This window comes from Mesoplodon bidens (assembly GCF_964165515.1).
Source record: "Mesoplodon bidens genome assembly, chromosome: 9".
NCBI lineage: Eukaryota > Metazoa > Chordata > Mammalia > Artiodactyla > Ziphiidae > Mesoplodon > Mesoplodon bidens.
This window is the reverse complement of record NC_138166.1, coordinates 39,055,977-39,070,156: the sequence shown is the minus strand read 5'-3', so window position 1 is coordinate 39,070,156 and position 14,180 is coordinate 39,055,977. Positions and strand designations below refer to the sequence as shown.

At 35.9% G+C, this 14,180-nt stretch overlaps 1 protein-coding gene across 7 annotated transcripts in view; it reads right to left on the bottom strand.

Annotated features, from left to right (window-relative positions):
- The window catches only part of DGKB (diacylglycerol kinase beta), a gene marked incomplete at its 3' end in the record, with an annotated part of 912,102 nt that overhangs the window by 638,002 nt on the left and 259,920 nt on the right, over window positions 1-14,180 (bottom strand). For all 7 annotated transcript variants that reach the window (XM_081244282.1, XM_081244283.1, XM_081244280.1 and 4 more), the window contains one exon: window positions 4,151-4,410. In XM_081244282.1, coding sequence (XP_081100408.1) covers window positions 4,151-4,220 — 70 coding nt within the window. In that variant the 5' untranslated portion in view covers window positions 4,221-4,410. The remainder of the gene's footprint in view (window positions 1-4,150; window positions 4,411-14,180) is intronic.

The window sequence follows — 14,180 nt, the reverse complement described above, 5'->3', positions numbered from 1 at the left end:
CACTCACTCCCTCTCTATTAAAATAATAATCGTAAACAGTTATATAACTTGCAACTCACCAGGCACTGTTCTCATTACTTGACATATATTAACTCATTCAATTTAATCCTTACAACATTCGACATATTTATTATTTTTCCCATTTTACAAGTATGAAAATTGGGACACAGAGATGTTATATAACTTTTGAAAGTCAGACATCTAAAATATGGTAGGACCAGGATTTGAACATAGCTGTCTGATTTGCTACCTGCCTAGCCAGGAATGCTGTGCCAATGTCACTCTATTTTCCCCCCAATTAATTATGAGGAAAGCCTAGAAACTGAAACATGTATAGTTACAGGGTGTAATGGACTAAAATTTGTGTCTCCCCTAATGCATATGTTGAAACCGTACCTCGCCATATGAGGGATCTTTGAGAGGTAAATAGAATTAGATGAGGTTCTTAGGGTAGAACCCTGATGAACTGGATTAGTGCCCTTATAAGAATCCCAGGAGAGCTTACTGCTCTTCCTCTTGCTCCTTCCACCATGTGAGAATACGAGAAGTTGGCAGTTTGCAGCCCAGAAGAGGACCTTTACCAGAATCCATGCTCGCACCCTAATCTCAAACTTCCCGCCTCCAGAACTATGAGAAATAATTTTCTGTTGTTTATAAGTCACCCAGTCTATGGCACTTCGTTATAGCAGCCTAAACAGAATACGACACGATATATTGTGGCACTTGTGGAGAGAACTCAAGATCAGATAACTTGAGAAAAAGATCTTTATGGTATTATCTAAGTCCAACACTGAATGATTTGGTTTTGTGGGGTAGGGGTTTCATGAACTCATTCATCTCAACCAAGAATTCGACGACCCCACCCCACTCCCCAAAAGCGTATAGAACACTTATTTGAAAAATATCACATATAATCTTAGCATGCTGCAAATTTAAACTTAAATTAATAACTTTTTAAAAATTTAGTCATTTAATACATAAAAACAATTTCTTATTGAAAGTTACAAAACAATTAAAATCTAATATATCACTTTTCTAATAGACTACAGAGGGATGTCACTTTGCCAACACTGCATTGCAACATGAAAAATCTGGTCCTTAAAATGCTGCTGATAAACTGATCACATGTACTGAATAGCATGGAAAATATACCACTTTTATAATCTTCAGGATAATAAGTTTGTTTCCTGTTATGTTTTGACAATGGCAATTTACTACACAAAGATCCATCCTAATCATAATATTCTTTGCTATTTAATTATACAGGAAACTTCTTAGAGGATTTGGTCTAACACTCTTCATTGCTGTCTTGGTTACTTAAAAAAGAGTAGCAAGTCTAATGATCATGGAATCAGCACTATTTATATCCTTCACAGTTAACATGTCTTCTCATGAGACCCATTTTAATAATGTTCTTATACTCACTGTGTCACTACTCACTACGAATTTATTGAATGCCCATTAATCTTTGTCTCAAGAGGTTAGAACTTTTACATTTATGACAATTTTTATTACCACTTGTCTTAGGTATTTCTGCAAATCTATTACTAAATCAAACATTTTAATGACAGAATTAAATGTACCTCCATAATTCCTTAGCCAGTAAAATAAAAGTAGCAGCCTGTAATATATTTAATACTTTAGTACTAAATTCTGTTTATCAGTTCAAATACAATTTGAATATCTGAGCAAAAGTTATTGTAAATAATAATTTAGCTATCATGGCAATAATTTATCTATTTTATACTAGTGCCTCCACAGGCATGTTTCCTGTAAGTACCCAAACACTGGAAAATATCTTTTAATAATCCAGCTAAATTCAGCATAATCTAAACCAAACCATTATTTTTATTTTACTTGGGAGATTATGTCACCAAATTCCCCTGTCCTCCAAGTCAAATTTTTAGAGCTAAATTTTAGAACTCTGTCTCTTTCTGCCTCTCTCTCTCTCTCTCTCTCTCTCTCTCTCTCTCTTTCTCTCTCTCTCAATTCTCGTATTTTATTATTGCCCAAGTTCTCTTCCACTAGTTTTAATGATGTAATATTTGAATCTATGCTTTTCTGGTCATCATTCTCCATCCACGTTTTTTAGTCTATTCCAGTAGCCCACTGGCCTAATTTCAGTCTCTTTGTCACATATACTATTTTCGTATTTGTAAATTAAGCTTCTTGGAGCATAGCATAGTTCATGTCGCCCTACACTTAACATTCTACAATTACTCTTCACTGCCTAACTCAAGTTGAGCGTTGTATATTTAAATTCTATCTCATTTTTATAGCCTTACCTCCACTTACTCCCTTAATTTGTAGTGTGGCTAAATGTAGCTCATCTCACTTCCTCAAATATATGCTAAATTTTTCTTTTCATTTATATCATTTTTTCTGCATTTACCATGAATTTTTTTTTTAAGATTCATTTCAAATTCTACTTCTTCCATGAAGCCTTCCCTTTTTCCATCTCTAGCTGCATACTATTGCCCTACAGATCCCTAAACTTTGCTGGTAGTACTTAGATATTTCACCTAGATATCATTTATCCTAGAGTTGTTTATCCACTAGTTTCTAGCCTTCATTAAACTGTAAATTCCAAAAAGGGAGGGTCCATATCTGTTCATATTTGCATCTCCTACAGCACCAAGCAGAATACTCTCCCTAAAGATGTTCAGAAATATTTACTTAATTATTGGATATATCACAACAGTAAAGAGCATACAGAAATTACAAAACATAGGTAAATCATTTTTTAGCCAGTTTAAAAATCACTGAGTATAAACATGCAGACAAGAATTCAGCCATTCTGGGATAAATTGTCTTCATACGATAAGTAGATGAATTGTGCTTTCAGTGGCTCAAAACAGTTTTTCAGTATAAGGACCACATTCTGATGTCAACAATTTCTGATCCTCCCCTCCATTTGATAGTTGCTGTATTTTTATCATTATTGATGGAGAAAACTTACAGGTTACATGGGTTTGCATCTTCCTTACAAATACCCACCAGCACTCTGATAACCTCACCCAGAACACTTCAGCTCTCCAGTTAGGAAAAGTCTGGAAAACCTATGAAATTGGCCTCTTCAGATGATATACATTGTTTATTAATGTTCCTGACTTATACTATGTACCCTGTAAATGTGAGTGTTATTATTCACTATCTATTTCTTATTATTCCAATCCTCCATCTGAGTTTAATCCTTTTCTCTGCCTCCTTCATAATATGATTCAGTTCACTCCTGACACTTCTCTCCTACATGCCCCAATTCTGTGCATAAGCATCTCCAGCTGTTCCAGTTTTTGCCTCTTTCACTATTGCGTGCTATTGGTTCTTTTTTTTGCTTTCCACTTCTTGCATTTTATTCTCTAACACTCACCATTCTTATTACATTCCCTGCATATTATTTTTTCTCTACTCATCATGCTCCCAGACTTTTGCTCCCTCCTATTTATTAGTTGCTTCATTTTCTCTCTTCAATACCTTGACACAGTTGCTACCCATATTTATTGTTGAAACTCAATTTGTGAAACATGTATTTTTGAAAATCCATGGTAAAAACAATAAATAAATACAATTTTACTGTTTATGTGTAAAGAAGCTTACGATATTTAAAAACTGCATCCTATAAAGTGAATCACCATGGCCTATCTTTTGTATCAATACACACACTAAACAACGTGGTGTAAGATCCTACACCTTCTCTTTCTTTTACAACCTCTAATTTCAATGCCATGATGTATCTATGACTCCCTACTCCCAATCTTTTTGAAATGTTATGCAGGAAAAAAAAAAAAATCTCACTTTTCCCCTTACTTCTGCTTATCCTTCTTCTTGGTTACAGACTCACCAGTCTCCATTCTCCCAAACCATCTTATCCTTTGCTTCACATCTATTACGGCGGGAGTGTTTCCAAGTTCACTTTTGCATCTAAAGTTCTAGTTCTTTTTCTTCGAGATCTAATGTTCGATTTAAGTCTACCTTCTCCTTTTTCTCATGCCAAACTGGTAGTCTCAAGTTCACTTACTTGAAAACACAGAAGACACACCTGTATTTATCCCAATGCTGAACGGGATTTATAATCTGTTTTGGTAAGTAAATAATAACATTGTTTAGTGCAAAAAGCAAGTCAAATCATATTATCAATATGAATACTTACATTCAGCATATTTCTGAAGCTGGGAAAATTCTGAGGGGCTGAGATGGGCCCATTTTTCCTGGTTTGTCATGGTGGTGGTGAGGAGATCTCTTACATACCAGGTGAGAAATTCTTTATTCAGATGTTTGGCAGAATTTATGCTTCAAAGTTTCCACATGGCATGTTTCATTATAAAATACCTCAAGCTTTCAAAATATGCAATCTGTCAACATGAGACCACTGTGGATATGGGTTTGTAGTTTCAATAAGGTATTAAAGCACTGCAGAAAGAAAAAGAAAGATTGAAAGATTAGTATCATTAAACAAAGAAAAAATTGACAAGTTATAGAATGTTAAAGATTTTTAATCCTTAAATAATATATTTCAGTTATTCTATTTACATAATAATGTTTAATTGCTCACTCTAATGGCATTTTATACACATTTTCTAACACCAAATCATAGAAGAAATATGATTAAAAATAGTGTGAAGAAAATTTTATAAGGTCTAGTTTCATACAAGTAGACTTTTTTTTTGTTCAGTTTAAACTCCACATTCCAAGAGCAAAGAAGGGTGTCATTTTCATCAATCTAAACTTATCAATTTTTTAATATCTAAACAAATGTTATGTTTAGACCCAGATTATTAAATGAAGCTAAATAAGCTCTAAAGTTCCCTAAATATACAGTCTGCTAGTCTACTAGCTTTCCAACAATGGTTTGGAATGGTCATCAGCGGTAGCACATATATTTGCAATTATGCAAATCAATTTAGGCAGGTTATATAAATTGGGTTTTTTTCCCCTAACAATTAAAAAAAACCAATAATTTTAATTTTACCATCTGTAAAAATGTCAATAAAATTTACCAAATTAAAGCAATTCCAAATGTCTGACAGACTTTCATAATTATAGTAGATGGAACTACTGTGAATCATGCTTAAAAATAAACCCCTAGGTTGTCATGGACCTACATTCACTGCTACATCTATAAAGGCAAACAAAATGAAAAACCACCTGGTTTCAACTTTTTATCAGAGACAGTAATCAATTGCTCAGTAACAAAGCAGACTGGCACTGTAATCATTACAGAAACTAAAATATTTAGAAACAATTACTCAGATAATTTATGAAATTAAATGACTGGAAGGATTATGCATATAGATGTCATTACCTAAAGGCACGGTACCTGTATTTGGCATTAGTGCCTAACCTTGTTTCGACATCTATTTACTGTTCTCTATCAATCCCACAACCTCACTGTCATATTCTGTCATCTTATCCTTAAGAGAAAAAAAAAAAAAAAAAACCTCTTCTTGTTGGTCTCATCTCTTCAGGGTTCCTGCAATCAGTTTTACAAGGTGGTAGTTGGCTTTTTAAATGGAAAAAAATGCAGATACTGATGCATTAACAGAGGCCAAATTGTTAGGTCTTTTTTCCTCCCAGGGGATGCACTTACATCACAACCATGACTCTGTGGAAGCAACACAAACTAAAAGGAATAAGAACATGTGATGGATATTTCTTTGTGCTTTCCACCCAGTTTCTTCCTGCTGATTTCATCCTTCACATGGATTTCATCCTAATTCTTTGCTTCTCTCCAGTTACATGCCATTTTGGTGGGACTATAAAACAAGGTGTTCCGTTCTCTTCTATCCAAAGGGAGGCAGATGATTCGGTCACATTTTGATCATTAGACTCCATCTCATGGGGCTTTAAATGTTGAGTGGAGTTATTCAAGCACAGTGTGAAAATAGCTCTGGTCTAAATGATTACAGCAAAAATAGGATACCTGTCCCTGTCTAAGCCTGACTCTCCAGGTATCTTGTCACTTCTAGAAGTAAGTACCATTATTTTAATAAGGGATTAAGTGGGCCAGAATCAGTTTCTGTTGCCTGCTATCTAAAAATCTAAACTGATGATAATAGCAGTTCATTTATTCATTCAAAAAAAAAAGGGTTTATTGATCTCCTATGTGCTAGAAAGCATTCTAGGGACTGGAAATAAAACAAAGATCAAAACACACAAAAGATGAAAATAAGGCTAATTCCAACAATGTGTCAGTTTTACTGAGAGCTTACAGTATGCATGGCATTCTCCTAACAGCATTTGTGTTGGATCATTCAATCTTCACCAAACAGCTCTGTGAGGTGCTAATAGTGTCCCATTTTGACAAATGAAGAAACTGACACCGGGTGATTAAAATCTGATAGATATGACAGAGACTGCTAGAAACCCACCCAATATCCATTCTTTCTTTCTTCCTTGGTAACAGAACCCTAATTTATTAAATGAAAATATATCCACTAAACAACTATATTCCTCAGGTTCTTTGCATGAAGTGGCCAGTGAGATGTAAGCGGATGTTGGGTGAGATATATAGGAAGGTTCTATTTGCGGAAAGAGCTAGCTAGCTTTTAATTTTCTTTCTCTTCCTCCAACTTCTTACCTGGAATGTTGACATACTGGCTGTGAATTCAGCAGTTTCTGATACTAGTGAGATAACTTTTAGAATGGAAGCCACGTGCTAAGAATGAGAGACTCCCATAAAGTAGACCAGGGGTAGGCAAACAGCTGACTGCAGTAAACATTGGCCCACAATCTATTTTTGTAAATAGTTTTATTGGGATACAGACACACCTATTAGAGAAACCAGTAAGCAGCCAATTTTTGAAAGGATTTCAATGTCAAACAAAGAGGTTTGGGAACTATTCTAAAGATAGTAAGGAGCAATGAAAGAACACAAAAAAGGCCAGAAACCAGATTACTTTGGGGAAATGTCATTTTGGAAAAATATCAGTGTCTTCATTCAGATTCTTTCTATTTCACTTGGATTGTGATAGCTTCTTAACCAGCCCCCTGAGCTCTCTCCTTTCCTTAACATGGCCTACCCCTTACTGCTCATGGGTAGTCATGAACTGAGATGATTCCAGAGGTCTGTCTGATAAATTACCAACAAGTTAATTAATAAATTAGAATAGTAATTCGTTACTTAATTAATTATAGTTTTCCACCTGGCTACCTGTGCTGAAATTTATTAAAATTCCCCAGTTAATTTAGTGTAAGAAACTCAAATTTAAAATGACTCGTTAACTGACATCCTTCAGATCTTGAGATGAATGATATCTTCTCAGTAAAGTCTCACCTGGCCATTCAATTTAAAATTTAACATTCCTACACACCATCCCTCCATCACACTTTTGTTTTGAATATAACATCTTATTATCAAATATTTAAGTTATTTATATTATTTAATATTTGTCTCCTCACACTAAAATTAGGGGTAACATAAGTGGTTTTAAGCCCTGATAGGATTCCACAAAAAGAACAAAACAACTAAAAATACATATTGAGTTTGCCCTTGATATTCATCTGAACGTATATGTTAGATTTTGTGCCACCATCCTCTCATGGGCTCTAAGATAGACATCCCATGAGAGGAGGGATTTTTTTCTGTTTGTTCAGTGTTATTTCCCAGTGCTTGGAAGAGTGCTTGGTATATATAAATATTTATAGAATGAATTCACTTAAAGGCTTTTTTCATAATGAAAAACACGGGTAGGAGAGTTAGAAGGAGCCCCTGAGGTTGATAAAGAGAAAATGGCTCATAAGGAAGGAGTCAGGAACAGAAGTCATTATGGGTTTCACTTTCCTGAGAGGCCTCACCCCTTCCCTTCAACTGAATGGACATAAACAAAAAAAGTTGTGCTTAGAGATATAAAGCTTTTACAGTTGAAAAAGAAAAAAGCTTTATTTCACAGAGTTTTTATGTTGGGTTGTGAAATATAAAACTGACTTTGTATAAATGAGAATCATTCCCAAGGAATGCCGTAATTGTCAGTTAAGCAATTTATAATAACACTTACACATGAGCATCAGGACAATATTTAACTTATTTGTAGATATTTAACAAAAACACTACTTAGCTTTCCTTTTTTAGCGTGATCTTGTCGACGTAGGTCTTTACTTTTTGTATCAGGAACAGCATTTCTGGATTGATCTAATGCATTTGCATTCTAGCAAGAGGTATTTAGAGAGTAATGGCATCCCTGAACCACGCACAGTAAATTCTCTGGTTCTTAGATTTGGTTAATTCCAACACCCATATGCTTTGAATAAAACTTCTCATCCCTCTCCTAGTGGGTGCCTGGAAGCCTTTGGTTTCTGACAATTCTGTTAGTTCTCATCATAAGACATGCAGCCAGATAAGAAAAAAATTAAGGGTGGGGTACAAATGGAGAAGGTTCTCCTAATCAAATCTTTTAAACTAGTTGAACTAACATATCATAAGTCTGTAAAGAGAAATGTTGCATGTGTAATATTAAATCAAGAGGCACAGCTATTTTCTATGCCTCAGAAGGAGACAGGAATGATGGCAACATTTCCTTATAGTCTCTGCCTCTTTATAAATGTATAGACAGAAAATGACAGGATTCAGTTGAGATTCCCTATGATGCTTTCACAGACTTCCTGTTCCTCTGCAAGGGGTTTTCTTTAGGCATATAAAATGAAAGCCAAGAAGAATCCACCTCGCTGGCTGTTGGAATGCATTCTCATCTAGTGAATGGGTGTGCCACTTCAGTTAGTTGGTGGAAGGAAATAATTATATTGGAGGAGTTGGAGAAGGCTCTTTGGCCTATTGTACCTGGACTAAAACACAGTCTCAGGAGTTAGTAAAGGAAATCAATTACCTCATGAATAAGGTATAAGCAATGTCTAGATAAATGGATGTGGCTGGTTGGATGCACTGTATGTTAGTCACATTAAGTGTAGATTTCTAAATATTTATTCAAAGTCAGCATGTGATGACTCCAATCATTGAATAAAGTTAATACACATTAAGGAACACTGAAGACTCTATGTAAATGAATTTAAGGTATTATGATGACTGAAAATATTTACTGGGTCTCAAGGGTCGTAAATCCCCAAATATAAGGTAACCCGTGGAAAAATCACAGAAGTGACAAAGGATGAGACCCAAAATATCAATCACAGAACCTCTGAAAGAAAAATAGGATGAAATTAAATGGAATATTACTGTTATCACTTGATTTATAATTACTTGTTCATTTATCCATGAAAAGAAGTCTAAATTGAGACCCAATGACATGCTAGGGACTGAGCCAAGTGCTGGTGATGTAGTTATAAGTAAGACAGTTCCTGGATCTTGTTTGGGGGAAGGATCCACATTAAACAAACCAACTACACAAATAAATAATTATAAACTGTGATAAGTTATATGAAATACAGGTAATAGAATTCTATGAGAGTACAAAATACAGCCCTGATTTAGATTAAGAGATTCAAAGTGCAATCCACAGAAAAGTTTTATTTAAATTAAATCATAAAAGTTGAGTAATAGTTATAAACTTGAGTGAGAGGAACATTCTGAGCAGAATCCGGAAGTGAGGAAACAGACAAAAAAATAGAAATACTAGAAGACCTCCAGAGAAGGCAAGTATGACTGGAGCCTGGTGAGCAAGAGGGAAAGAGGCACATGATTAGACCACAGAAACAGGTAAAAGCCACATTATGGACATTCTTAGAGGCCATATTGAGGATTTATCTTAAGTAAATTATGAAGCCATTGACATATTCTGAGGAGCAGATAAACATGGTCCACATATATTTTAAGAGGTTATTTTCTAATCAGTGGATTGGAAGGTGAGAGGAATGGAAGTGGGAAGGCCAAATAGGAGGCTATTCCAGTAACTGGATGAGAGCTGGTAGTGGCTTTAACTAGGAAAGTCATAGTAAAGATGAAAGTAAAAAGCCAAACTCAAGATACATTTCTGTAGCCAGATCTGATAATGAATAGGATACGTTGTGTGCAGGATGAGGGGATCAAGAATGGCTCCTATAGTTTTGGCTTGAGCACAGGGTACAAAAAAGGTGGAGTTTAAAGTTCCCAAATACTGGGCTTCCCTGGTGGCGCAGTGGTTGAGAGTCCGCCAATGCAGGGGACACAGGTTCGAGCCCTGGTCCAGGAAGATTCCACATGCCGCGGAGCGGCTGGGCCCGTGAGCCACAGCTACTGAGCCTGCACTCTAGAGCCTGCAAGCCACAACTTCTGAAGCCTGCATGCCTAGAGCCCGTGCTCTGCAACAAGAGAGGCCACCGCAATGAGAAGCCCGAGCACCGCAACGAAGGGTGGCCCTCACTCGCCACAACTAGAGAAAGCCTTTGCACAGCAACGAAGTCTCAACTCAGCCAAAAATAAATAAATAAATAAATTTAATAAATAAATAAATAAAAAATAAAGTTCCCAAATACTAGAACAGTAACAGGTGTGAGAAGAATAGAAAAATCAGTATATTTGTTTTGGGATGTGCTAAATTTATGAAGAGACATCTAAGTTTAAAGGATTAGCAGTGACATAGGCCTAGGGCTAATAAGAGAGGCAGAGTATGGTATTGTGAGTTGTCTGATACAGATGATGTTTAAAGATGTGGAAGAAACACATAAGTTTGCCTGATATGGCAGCCATGAAGCTGTGCTACCTAGCTCTGCCTTCAAGAAAGAACTTGCATTCAGCTGCAAAGAGTACAGATAACTGACAGCTTCGAGCTCTTTTGCCTTTAGAATACATTCAGCTTTTGAACCAAGGTCCTACTCTTCACAGGTACAGGTCAATGATTAAAGATGATGGATGCATGAGGGTCATGCCACTTTTGTCCAATGGGGGAATCCTTTAATGACCTATATTTGCTCCAGAACACCCCAATGGACTGGCTGAGACTCTGTCATGTCTGCATTATAATCTGAAGCTTTTCATCACCAACCCTGCATCTCCCACCTTCTTTCTTTTCCCAGATATTAGTTCTGCCTTGTTGTCTGAAGGCTCTTTTTGCCTGATCCTGCTTTTCTTCCTTTTTATCTTTCACAGGAATAATTTCCGGATAAGCCTTTGTATCTGTAACTCCACCTAAGTCTTTGTTTCCTGGTGAAGGATCCCATGTGTCAGGATCCCAACAGAAAACAGACGGTACCCTTAAAATGAATAAGTAGGAGTTTAATAAAAGGGTTATTTAGGAAGTGTGGACAGAGGTTAAAAGAGCTAATAGAAGCTGATGCAGTATCCTGATCTAGCAAAAGCTGGGAACTTACTGACCCTAAACCTGAAAGGACTAGGGATGTTGCAGCTAAGAAACCCCAGAGTACACAAGATCATTTGATAGGAGCCATGGACTTAGGTAGCCAGATGTATCCCTCTTTGAATGACTTAGCTGGGCAGGAGATGGGAAAATAACTTCCCTCATCCTGTCATCTTCCAACTCTCCAATATCCTTCAGTGCCTCTCACTGACCAAACCCAATCGTAAGCCAGAGGGCAAAGACAGCCGTTGGTGCAGTCTATATAAAATTGCACCATGAGTCACAGAGCAAATGGGAAGAGGATAAATAGGGAATCTGAAGGGACAAATATGAAATATTAAGCACATCTGCAGAAAGTGTGTGGTATGAGAAAGTGTGCCCAGGACAAAGCTCCAAGGAATTCCCATATTAGCAATTAGAAGTGGAAAAACACTGGAGGAAAAAAAAAAAAAAGAAGAAGAATATGGTGTCAAATAGACTACAGAAGAGGAAGAAAGGAATCCTTTAAAGAGAAGATAGAAGACACTTTTCAAAAGTTGCTGAGTACTTAAATAAGAAGATAATTGAAATATCCAAAAGCAACATGCTGGTCACTGGTGACCTTAGCAAAACAATTTCTCTGAGGCCGAGCAAGCCAAATTGGAATGGGTTGCATGGTAGAACTGAGTCTGGGAAGACTGTGAATATCATCAACTCCTTGATAAGTGTGATTGTGAGGGGGAGTGGAGAGCTAAAAGTAGCAATGGAGAGAAGAATATGGACAAGTTCTGAGCTGTCTTTCCTAGGTAAAGCAATTCACTTAACCTATCTAATTCCTTTTTCATGAAAAGTGGATAATGCCGCCCACCTCCCAGAGGTATTAACATTTAATGAAATAACATGTGCACGATGCATAATAAATAAAAGATTCTCAATAGAGGTTATTTTCTCCTTGCTTTTGTAACTAAGGATTTAAGATATATCTATAGTATTTAATTTGAATATATATATATAGTATGCATATGGGGGAAATAGATTAGAAGTCTACAAACCTTTCAGAAGATTATGGGGTGGCTTAATATAAGATTCATAATTGTGTTAGTTTTGAACTCTGTTGACACTTCTAAGGGAAAGCTTTCATAGTGCCAAACAGGGAAGTATATCTATCAAGCTTTGTATTGTCTATATTTTGTAGTCCTGGTTTTTAATTTGGATTATTATTTTATTTTATTCTTCTTAAGAAAATTACTTTAAATGAATTTTCTCTTTCTTTCCACACACGGTTTTAAGGAGGACACCTCTTAAAATAAAGAACAGAAGGTGAGGGGAAAATGGTGATTATGTACTAGGTAGAACTTCTCTCAGTGTGAAATATTGAGTGTAAAGTGCCCTGAATGTAAAGTGCCCTTCTAGAAACTTGCTATACTCTTCCAACAGGTGATGTCTCTTTCCTCCCTGTGTACTTGTGAGTACCTTTATGACTACCTTTTAATCAACAGATTACAGTGGAAGTGATACTCTATGACTTTCTAGAAGAAAGCCCTAACTAGTCATGTGAAGAGACCATTTGGAGACACCATGCGTAGGTGCACAAGCCAACAGTCTAGTGAAGTCTCAGTCAATAGCCAGTATCATCCTTCAAGTATGTGAGTGAAGATGCCTTCAGAAGATCCCACCCAAGCTATCAAGTAGCTGCCTTCTCCAAGCTGGCAGTCTCCCCAGATGAGGTACCAAATAGAGTGGAACAGAAACAAGCCAACCCATTAAGCCCATTCTAAAAGCCTGACCCACTAAATCCATGAGCACAATAAATAGTGGTTTTAAAGCACAGAGTATTTTGTGGTTTGTTATGGGATAATGAAAAGAACAAGTAACTTAGAGCAATATTTGACACATACAAAAAGTACAAAAAACTGTTATTCTACTATGACGATGATGATTACATTTTCATGTATGCTCAAATATGAAAAGTGTATATGAGTGTATGTATGTTTAACTTTTAATTTACCATTCTTACATTATATGGTCAAGTTCATATTGCTATGTATTTTCCATCTCCCTCTGAAGAGAGGAATAGAGCCTTTGGGAGTTGAGTATAAATAACAAAGGTTTTCTTCTAACTTTGGACTTTACAGCAATGGATTGCTGAAAGACTGAGAATGTTGGAGCAAAAAATAAAAACCTAGAAGAATATATTGGAAAAAGGCAAAGATCCTGAACCCAGAAAGAGAAAAGATCCATTTCGTATGCCATTTCTGTTGCTGTTATATTTTGACAGGGAAGAAGGCCTGTTTGTATCTTCTATAAAGATTTTCCAAATACAAATTTAACCCCAAATAAAGAGGAGAAAATGAAAAAGAATAACCCTTTCCTTCCACCCCCAGGACGGGATACTGATTAAGGAAGAAGGCCATTAAATGGTTTTTTTCAATCTATTTGACCTGGGACTTTTTCAACAGGAACAGATACTTCTTAGAATGTTGATTATTATAAGTTGATAAATTTATTTTTACTGTTTTCCATGCCTAACTTAAGAAAGCAGAAAATCATTAAAACTAATTCTCCAAATATTAACTGTTTCCCTGAAGAGCCTCTGATATAATACATTCAGATTTTGTATTGAATTAAATATGCATGTGTTTACAATCTTCTTCTATTAATTAAAAAAATAATAAATTCAGTCTCAGGCATTTCCTGGAAATTGATGATTGCTGGTAAGGAACTAATATCTTTCACGCCTTTACTCCCTAGAAAATAATCAACTCTAAAGATGTTATTCAACTTCAAGTTACAGTATACAACTGCCTAAGGAAAATCATTATTGAAGTACACTAGGGGCCTTTTTACTAAATGAAATTTGATGTCTGCTCTGAGAAACAAGTAATGCTTGCAGTAAATCCACAGTATAAAAACACAGAGCTGGATTCAATTTACAGACACAGAGATAGATGACAGCCATAGAAGAATATTAAACATCTT